General features: G+C 35.7%; 1 protein-coding gene across 1 annotated transcript; it reads right to left on the bottom strand.

Moving 5' to 3' along the window:
* Positions 1-503: 503 nt before the first annotated feature.
* On the bottom strand, positions 504-10,643 carry LOC117319882 (ubinuclein-2-like). Its single transcript, XM_033874595.1, has 8 exons — positions 10,364-10,643; positions 7,435-7,575; positions 6,352-6,453; positions 5,406-5,552; positions 4,751-4,825; positions 3,951-4,081; positions 1,831-2,119; positions 504-633 (listed from the first exon to the last, which is right to left on the bottom strand). The coding sequence occupies exons 1-8, from the start codon at positions 10,526-10,528 to the stop codon at positions 562-564; spliced, it is 1,122 nt and encodes a 373-aa protein (XP_033730486.1). The 5' UTR covers positions 10,529-10,643; the 3' UTR covers positions 504-561.
* Positions 10,644-10,791: the final 148 nt, after the last annotated feature.

Below are 10,791 nucleotides of genomic sequence, written 5' to 3' on the forward strand. Positions count from 1 at the left end.
ATCAATACAAGATCTAAAGAGCAAATTTTAAAATTAAAAGTAATATACAAATATACAAGTTGTTCAACTCCATTAGCACAACAATATACTTGCTTCAGTAATACAGAGTTGCTGAATTACATTTAGGAACAACTCTAGTAACATGGAGTTGCTGAAATATATAGGAACAACTTCAGTAACAGAGTTGCTGAACTACATCTAGTAACAACTTCAGCAATGTAGAGTTGCTGAATTACATTTAGGAACAACTCTAGTAACATGGAGTTGCTGAAATATATAGGAACAACTTCAGTAACAGAGTTGCTGAACTACATCTAGTAACAACTTCGGTAACAGAGTTGCTGAACTGTCTAGTAACAACTTCGGTAACAGAGTTGCTGAACTACATCTAGTAACAACTTCAGTAACAGAGTTGCTGAACTACATCTAGTAACAACTTCGGTAACAGAGTTGCTGAACTACATCTAGTAACAACTTCAGTGAAATGGAGTTGCTGAACTACATCTAGTAACAACTTCAGTAAAATGAAGCTACTGAACTACATTTAGTAAAACATGGTACTCACTTCAGTAACATGGAGTTGACATCATTGGAGAAGAATTTACACTTGCCGTCCTGCGAGTGTTTAGCAGCCTAAACAGTGAAAAAGAAAATTTATTACTTACTGAACCAGTTTTTTCTTCATACTAATTTGGAATCTAATATGAATCACCTGGACACTGGACATTAAGTTCAAAATTGATCCCAATTTTTCAGAAATGTTTAAAATGCTGTGAGATTACTAAAAATTTTGCCTTTTTTTTTTTATTACTTTGATCTTCTTCACATCAAAATTTACATTTTTCTGAAAACAGTGAATAGTGAAATTCTCATAAACTGCATCATAAAAATCTGTTGTCCATGGACATTGATCTAGTGAAATTATACATGGAGCAAGTGAAATAGGAGTTTCTGACAGTGAATAATATCAAACATTATACATACAGACATTACATATATTGTCAATATCCAGCCCGTTAAACAAAAAACAATATTTACTTGTTAACATTACAAAAATACACTGATGAACTACCTGTTGTGGGCATTGTAGCCAAATACCTATCTATATCCACAAATACATGTCTACCCGCAAATACATACCTACCCATAAATACCTATCTATACCCACAAATACATGTCTACCCACAAATACATATCTATACCCACAAATACATATCTATACCCACAAATACATATCTATACCCATAAATACATATCTATACCAACAATACCCACAAAAACATAATTTTTATGTTCGAAAGATTCATGATTTACAGCTTGTTAATGATACAACAACAAAAATTTAGAATTAATAAATGTAATGTTAAATCATTAAAACACTAATCATACATCCCTCCACAAGCTGTTATTAAAAGAAGTCAATTACCTTTAAAAATAAAACAATATATTGAGGAATGGCTTCTTAATTAATGTCAAACGTACAGAACTGGTTTCATTTATTGGATATTCATTCTAGATAACAAATTTTGTTTCACAGAAAACATTGATTTATAATTGCTTTAAATCTGAATTTCTTCTAAATTATAGATAGACGAAACTAACGTAGCTTAAGTAATAAGTAAATAAAGTTTGACGGGTGGAGAAGTCTCTGAAAAAATGCTGTCAAATCCTTCCACAAAGATAATTTTGGAACTGTCCTGATCATGAGCAACATAAATTGATACTAGTCCATTGATGAGATTAAAGCATCCGTAGATAGAAATGGTGGTCAGTAGTAGGCGGAGTCAGAGGGTGATTGACAGTACATGCTCCAATAAATACAGTGTTTACCTCTTTCAACTTTCCTATGGTGTCTGCGAGCTGCTGTGGAATTCCTTGAGGAAGTTTAGGAATCTGTGAAGGATCCACAGTCTTGGTCTCCCCAGCCTCCCTACTGTTGGAATCCTCCTTGTTGTTACCGCCCATGTTATCCATAGACACTTTATCCGACTTTCCATCTTGAGAAGAATCATTGCTTTCCTGGCTGTCTGAGTTCAGATCATTACTTATAGAGGTAGGTGTGGCCGTCGACTGGGTCTGTTGTTTCAGCAGTTCACCCACTGTCGGCGACAATTTCTTCCTGTCAACAAACATTATAACATCATCTATCAACAGAAATGATACTTTTTATAGATGAACTTGTAATATTTTAAAAATTGATCTTTAATTTAGACAAAATAAATACATTTTATACACTTCTAATCAGATTTAACAGTATGTCTGAGCTGTAGATGTGATAGATTTTTACACAATGTTATACAATACATAAAGCTGCAACTACAACTATTCAGATCTTTTAATGTCATTTCATATTGGGATAATGTTGTATCAGAAATATCCATTAATATGAGGCTGATATCAATATAAGGCTGATGTCGTTAATATCGGACTGATGTCGTTAATATGAGGCTGATGTCATTAATATGAGGCTGATGTCATTAATATGAGGCTGATGTCGTTAATATGAGGCTGATTTCTTTAATTTCAGACTGATACCGTTAATATCGGACTGATTTTGTTATTATACGACTGATGTCGTTTAATAATAATAATATTAGGCTGATGTCGTTGATATTAGGCTGATGTCGTTGATATTAGGCTGATGTCATTGATATAAAGTGATATTTGAGTCGTGTAAAGCGATAAACACAGTCAGATAATCAGACACATCAGGGCTCGAACTTAAAGGTAGCCCGATAGTCTGAGACTAGTAGATTTTCTATCCGGGCTAGTGGTTTGAAATTCTGGTAGCCCGACTGACTAGTGGAAATCTTGTATAACTTTATTTTATCAAAATGTCGGGCTAGTAAAAATCACAGTGTCACATGCCCGACAATATTTCAATAAACAACTCACATACCTATGTGTATTATTTATTCGTATGTTCGCTGAAAAACGATCCTCCACTTTCCGTTTTCACTTGACATGTTGCCGTGTATATACATTAGTAAACGCCCGAGAGTTCCGAAAGCATTAAAATCATAATGAAGTCCGAGGATTCCGATGTTGAGCACATGGTAAGTCTTGGTCATGTTCGCGTTTGTATCGAAAGAATTATTAGCAGCTCATTCAGGTTCGTTTATGACAGCTCATTTTTTGACACATTGTAAAAGCGTTCGTAGTAACTGAATATGGACCGCTACATTCAACGTTTTAGGAAACGGAAAGTGGGTGATAGTAATTCTGATGATAATGAGGATGAAAGCAATAAAAAAAGAGAAAAAGATCACAAACGTGAACGTAAGTTCAGAGAAGAGCGACAACAAGAATGTCCGTGGGTCGAAATAGACACCACAGGACAGTCCATGGTATGCAAGGCCTATCCAGGGATAAGTGATCGTAAGGGTGCCTTTGTTAAGGGTTGTTAAGGGTTAACATGAGAAAAGACCCATTAACTGTTCATGCATTGACAGTTCAATGTCTGACAAACGTGGTCAAAAGTTAAATCCTACTGTACAAAAGAGAGTCGGTGCATTATTTGAGTGCGTTCTAATATGTTGCAAAGCATGGTCGACCATTTTCTGTCGTTTTTCCAAATTCCAAAACTCATTTATTTATTTTATTTATTTAAGTTATGATGTTATTAATATTATAATTACAGTTTATATTCTGATTATTATCACAACAGATTAGTTAAGTATTTACTGCTGATCTGTTACACATGAGGACACATACATACATGAGAAACATGATAATAAATATGTCACAATTTAACATAGATATTCATTGTTATATTTCCAATATTTTTCGGGCTAGCAACTTTCAATTTTACTAGCCCGACTGGGCTAGTGAAATTTACATTTGGACTAGTAAAATTTTGAATGGCTAGCCCGACTGACTAGTGGTTTTGAAAATAAAGTTCTAGCCCTGCACATAAATCACCTAAAACATGGCCATATTTAGTTTCTTACTTTTTCAGTTTCTCTTTTTCTTCTGGTTTTTTAGGTTTCTTAAATGACTTTTCTATGCCTTCTCCATTCATCAGCTTTTTCTTCCTGCGCTTCTTTTCTTCACCCTCCATGCCATCTTTTAACTTTCTCTTCTGAAATATCACAGATTAGTTTATGAAGGAAAACTTCCTTAACTATGCATGTATATTATTCTTTTCAAATATTTAAAAGGATGTTACCTTTATAAAGAAGATGCTGTTCATGTTTACACAAAGACACTGAAAATTGAGAAGGGCGGAAATCCAGAGAATGATTCTGTCAAGAAATTTGGGAGTGTAAGCATGATTTCTTTACATTTGCATGCTGCAATAACGCAATTATCTCCCTACCTCAGGGTACTAAAGTAAGGACAGTACAAATTTTAATATCAAATTTGATGTTTGTTTTCTAATTCGATTTGTTTACATCTCTGCCAGATTGGTCTCGTATAAATCAATTTTTATCATTTAAAATCATTTGGGCATCCTGAAAAATTTCAATCCCAAATGAAAATTGAATAAATTCACTGAAGACTTGTCTACAAATACTGTTAGTACTGCATAAACCTTTCCAAAGATTGACAGACTACACAAGTGTTTTTATCGAACTGCCATTTTTGTTTCTACAAGAAACAGGTCATTGGAATTGTTGGAAGTGATGATGTACACTTCTATTTCTGCAAGAGGCAGACGGAGAGTTAAGCATGTCCCACTGAATCTCGGAAGACAGAGTTACGTATGAACAGAACAGTAGATTTTGTCCAATATTCAATGATTACCTACCTTCACCTTAACTACAACTTTTTTGTTTTCTTTTGTCTTTTCTTCCTTTTCAGAGTCCGAGTCTGAGGCGATTACCTGTCAAGGCAAAAATGAACCAATCTGAGACATGAAATTTTCAGAAATAAGTGATAGGCAAGACAGACACAAACCAGACCAATTAACTCACTACATCTCACTCCTATTACCTATGCTAGTACTTACAAGGTACTTGTGGATTTGTTCGAGTGAAATCATTGGTGCATGATGGCAGTTCGGATGGTGCATACATACACAGCACAAAATTTTCACACACATTGACAAAATGGATCTAGACTCTACCCTCAAAAAATTATACAAAAAATGCATTGCAAAGCATAATGATAACCGAAAATGATATTTATATACATGTACAACACAACTGCGAATTATAGAAAGCGATGTAGAGCGAAACTTGACCCGGCCAAAATATTGACCCCAGCACTATACAATATTATGTACTTTGGAAACCATCTGTATTTCTCTCTCTTTATATTCCTTTCAAAGAAACCTTTAAAAACACTCAAAACACAAGTTCTTTCACCAGAAAAACACAGCCATATACATGCTGATACATAAATCTGGGCAAAGAAAACCAAAACAACAATTTCTATGACGTGGAACTCTGGTTGACCTATACCTGCTTCTTCCTCTTTTTTTGGAGTGGAGCTGACTTTTGAAAAGCTTCCATGGAATCGTCGGACAGTTCTCGGAATTCCAGCTTTCCTGAATTGATGTAGAATCCACCTAAACGTGTCGTCCATGTTGAAGGCATCAACTCATCATACTGTACAAAAATAAAGAAAAAAAAATGTATATTTCAATCAAGTTGTTTCAGTTAACCCTATATATAAGACTTTGATAGCTGTTATTTAATTGTTAGTATTACTCTTTGTCAGTCAATTTCAATAGGACAATACATTTCTACTGGTCAGTGACAGTAACACAGGTTTTAGGAGACCTAAAAGATATTTAAGGCTCCAAGCTTTTCTTCCACAATTCGGAAGACGTAAATAACACTGTTTTTTTGCCAGGGGAAAAAGCCTGTTTCCTGTAAAATGGCAAAAAATCACTAACATAGATTTTTTTCATACTCATACATGTACATCTATATATAGGTATATAGCCGTACTAGCATTGTTAAAGCATTTGTATATGCAACATGCAGATTCCATCAACCATTCCTGAATGACAAATTGAACAATCAAAGTTTGGTTTGGTTTGTTTTTGTTTAACGTCCTTTTAACAGCCAGGGTCATTTAAGGACGTGCCAGGTTTTGGAGGTGGAGGAAAGCCGGAGTACCCAGAGAAAAACCACCGGCCTACCGTCAGTACCTGGCAACTGCCCCACGTAGGTTTCGAACTCGCAACCCAGAGGTGGAGGGCTAGTGTTAAAGTGTTGGGACACCTTAACCACTCGGCCACCGCGGCCCCGACAATCAAAGAATGAGATCCTCAATGACATCAACATCTACAATAATTATTTAACCTAGAAAATAAATACATAAACACAATCAGCGGACTTTCCCGTACTGTAGCTCTAGCTGTAACACTATGACAACATCAACAGAATAATTGGATCTTACGGCCTCAGAGTTGTCTATGAAAGGATCGTTCTCATCGTATCCCTCTCCTAAGTCCACCATCTCTATCACTGGTCGCTTCTTTTTTGTTCCTGGCTTTGGGCCCTGGAAATGAAAACCCAAAGAAAATTAACACTTATACAACAAGCCCATTTCTCAAAATTTACAGATTCAGAACAATTTATATTCATTAATGATATTTTTAGCTTTTTTTTATCAATGTTCGATGATTGATAAAACTCTCTGTTAGAACATATAACATGTTCCCCGCAATTTGGCTATTGTTGTATTCTAACTACATGAGCAGACATGTGAGTAAGTGTATGTGTATAAACTGTTTTGTATGTCATTATATATTTGCAAGTGTGTAAGTAGCCTCTGTAGATGGATATGTGTGACAAATATTAAAATGTATAAAAGAAAGAATTCCATGATGTACATTTCGGAGAATGTAAGAGATGTGTGATTTGTTTGTATTTATGTATAAATGATTTTCTTCAAAAATAAAACAAATACAAAAACAAAAAAATGTTCCCCGCAATTAAGCCCCTCCCTTTGTCACTTTAGCGTAATTACCTCTCACTACAGGAAGATGAAAGCAATACGGTTAGGTGAGGCAACCTCATCAGCCACTAAAAGTTTTGGACATACCATATTTATCCTCCAATAAGACCCTGCGTTACTGTAACTTTAATTCTGTATTTGTCCTAAAATAAGTCTGCTCCCCTAGTGTAAAGGTTTGTATTAAAGTGTGAGGAGGGATTATTTGTGATACATTTTTTAACATACTATTTTAAAATTGATGATTTTACAGCATGTCAGAATAAAGGGGGCTTATTTTTGGATAAATACAGTAATATCATACTATGTAATATTCAAAGGACAAGTGAAGGTCTGAAAATAAATCAGATTTTTTTTCAAATATCTAAAACCTTTCAAATGTCTCACTTGGAGTCCTTGGTTTTGTTGTGGAATATCAAAATTTCTGTGTATGTCAGGTTATATTTACTCCCCTAATGTATAGCAGGACAGCTATAATATTACAAGATAATCCATGACAAACCATTCTAATAATTAAATACATACATATTTCTCCTCAAATTGTCGGGCAATGCTTGCCACTTCGTCTGGGTCATCTTCATCTCCAAACGGCCCTGACAAGTCATTCCTCGCCTTGTCTGTACCGTCTTCTGAGGACTTTTCCTTACGCACTCCATTCTTAGAAGACTGTGGAATTGATAAAAAATTAACACATTTATAAAAAATCTTGTTTAGGATTAACTTCCACAATCAATATGACATTTTATCACACAATCAGCCTGTTAAACAAGTAACAACGGTAAAATCATCAATATATCATTCCCTATCTGTTATTGGCACATATGATAGTGAAGCGGAACTGGACTGGGTGACCAGGTGTAGCTCAGTGGTAGAGTGTCCGTCTCAAGTTCGAAGGATCCCGGGTTCGAACCCCAGTTTGGCTGCTACATTTTCTCCTTCTGTTACAATAGTATAGAGGAACCCTCAGACTGGATTAACTCTGATCAATTGAGTGCTTTTGCAAACCCTGAGAAGTTCAGGATCCTCCAGTTAAGATTTCCCTATTTTTTCCTCCCATCTGAAGGAAGATCATTATCTAAAAATCCCCACATCACCTATATATTCATTTGTGGCATTATATATATAATGTGTGAATTATACACATAGTATCTACAGTGTACGTATATGTTCAATAGTTGAAATAATTAAAAATTACCACAACAATTATCATAATTTATTTTGTCTATGAATTGTGGAATACAATATTAATTTAATATGCTGCACACCAAAACGTTGATCAGATCTATCTATGTCTTTTTTTTAGATCCAATGGAAAAATTGATCCAGTATTTTAGATCTAATTTCGGGGTTCAGTTTCTATAGCTATATATATACCGTCTAGCTCAGAAAAAGCTTGTAACATCCCCTCACCCAACTTATAATTGATATCAAAGAATTATACATTTAGTATTTAGTACAAGGTTTTTAAATATTTACAAAAGCTGCCTTGCTGATATAGTAGATTGCAGGGCTATAAATAATAATTTTTCCCTCTTTAATATCTTATCAGTACTTGTTAGGAACTTTAAAAGTGTATTCAAAGTATTATTTTACAAGTCGAGGGTTTTTCTCCCCCTCCCTTCTTTTGCTTCTTCAATTTTCTCCATTAAATATTGGACTATCTCTGCAATGGGAGGCATAACTATTAATTTATATCTAGCCTAATGCAGACCCCCTCCCCCCGTGTTTTGGTAGAACCATTGCCAAACATAAATGGGTGTTCACGTCATGGAGCAAAAAAAATATCAAAATAATTGTAATGATTTGTATTAAGATAAACCCTACTCACTCCTAAGAATTTGATTTAAAAATTGTTATAGTTTATGACTAGGACCTTAGAACTATCTGTATTTAAAAAAAAACAAAAAAAAAACACGTGTATGTGCGCGTAACCATGCGCGCGTACGTACGCGCACGCCGCTGCGCGCATACACGTGAGGCCGTGCACCCCCGGGCCGGGCGTAGCAGCGGCCAGAACAAAAGCCCGCCCCTGATAACAGGCTAAGTCACACTGCTGAGGTACGGCTGACTGACACCGCTACCGCCACTGCTACACGGCGCCACCCCCAGCCAATACACATACTCAACACACAACACAGCTAGCCTCTATTAACTGCTAGTCATATTACCCTAACAGCGACTGCATCAAAGTAATCAATATTTTGATAATTTAATTACCCCCTAAACATCTATCTTAGTGCAGTATACGACAAAGGCGACAACGATGCACGTTTTCGTCTGCTGTCGAGGACCGGTCGTGTATCAATACACACATCACCTTTATCAGTGTTGACCCACTTTCCGATCCGGAACCGATTGCGCACGCGCTCTCGGAAATATTTTTACAAAGTCATCTTTTCCAAATACAACATAAAAAGACCTATCCGACATCCACTAAATGAATCCGCTTAGTTAACACTGTGTTTCAACTATCTTCTAATCTAAGTAGGATCTCCGATAATCAACGTCCCACTTACCTGGATGACGTCATAGGTCAATTATTAATCGCATTTCGCATGGTTTTTACTTCTATATAATTTAGTTAAATTTCGTTCTGCCTCCTCCACTACAACCCAAATTTTCCCCGTCACAATTTTGATGTTTGTAACACAGGCATGTCAACATAATACCCCATAAATACTGTTGACGTAACTAACATTGCAGTAACAACAGTAAAATACAGATATGGCAATCAATATTATCGTACCATAAGGTAAATAAAATTACAAAGGTCACTCAGAATGTGTTGTATTATATACGTAGTGTTTGCAAATATAATCACCCTTCACCAAAACTTCTAACAATCTATGGAAATGTTCATAGTGAGTATCAACCAATCGGAACAGAGTTCTGTTTCTGGCCGAGGGTTATGTGCAAGATCAGGTTATAAATAAATGTGTCACGTTAGCATCTAACATGGAAGACGAAGCAAACACAAGTAGATAAACCAATATGGCCAGGAAATAACTGTTCATCCATACTATAATGTCAGTGCATTTTAACTCAAAAATCATACGAAACCTCGCTTTTGCATTCAGCGAAAGTAAGCATGCAAATGACGACCCCCACATGTCGGGTTTGAAGACACCGGGCAGCTTACCGCAAGGGGTTGGGGAATGTAATGAAAGAGGAATTCAGAACACAAACGTTCAAAATGGCGTACAGGCAAGGTCTGGCTATATTGTAGGCAATTCGAGAACACTAGACTGACGTAGTTCAGCCATTTTCTGAGCTTTTACATGGACTAAGAGTAAGGGGTGATGAAAACAAACCGTTTTCTAGTGGGAATCCCCGAAAATAAAACTACAGTGAACATTGCTTTAAACAGCTAAAAAGTACTTTAATTAATATGAATGTATTAAAAACACACAAAAGTATAATTTCCATGTGGTTTTTAAACGTTTTGATAACTTACCGAATGCTTTTTCAGTAATTCCGTGTAAGAAAACTCCGAGCATGTTTCGTCGGTGGATTCTTTGAGAGACAGCACGAAACGTGCAGTACACACAGGGGTTTCCGAGTTTGTAGTCTCTTTGTTATTATCCAAAGTGGTAAATTGCAATCTTCTGGGTTCCGCCATTCTTTTGAATTAAAAGATCCATTGATATAAAGGCGAAAGTGATGAGAAATATTTCAATCTTTTGACGAAGCTGGCGAATTGAACCGCCATTTTCCCGATGTGTGACGTCACGAAATCACGACCTTCTGTCCGGAAGAGTCCACAAAGCAAGATTGGGTGTGACGACTTGAAGAAATCCATACAAATTAAATTCTGGATGGTAATGTCATAATATATTTGAATCAAATTTTTATGAGTTTAAAAAAAATTCAAAATAATTAATA

Source organism: Pecten maximus, unplaced genomic scaffold, assembly GCF_902652985.1.
Source record: "Pecten maximus unplaced genomic scaffold, xPecMax1.1, whole genome shotgun sequence".
Lineage (NCBI taxonomy): Eukaryota > Metazoa > Mollusca > Bivalvia > Pectinida > Pectinidae > Pecten > Pecten maximus.

What these genes read in the sequence shown, in the direction of transcription:
- LOC117319882 (XM_033874595.1), bottom strand. Translation starts at nt 10,528, where the DNA reads ATGGCGGAACCCAGAAGATTGCAATTTACCACTTTGGATAATAACAAA. An exon ending in AAAAAAAGAGGAAGAAGCAG is followed by an intron (nt 4,826 to 5,405) that starts GTATAGGTCAAC and finishes TTGCCTTGACAG; the next exon opens with GTAATCGCCTCAGACTCGGA. An exon ending in AAGTTGTAGTTAAGGTGAAG is followed by an intron (nt 4,082 to 4,750) that starts GTAGGTAATCAT and finishes GTGATATTTCAG; the next exon opens with AAGAGAAAGTTAAAAGATGG.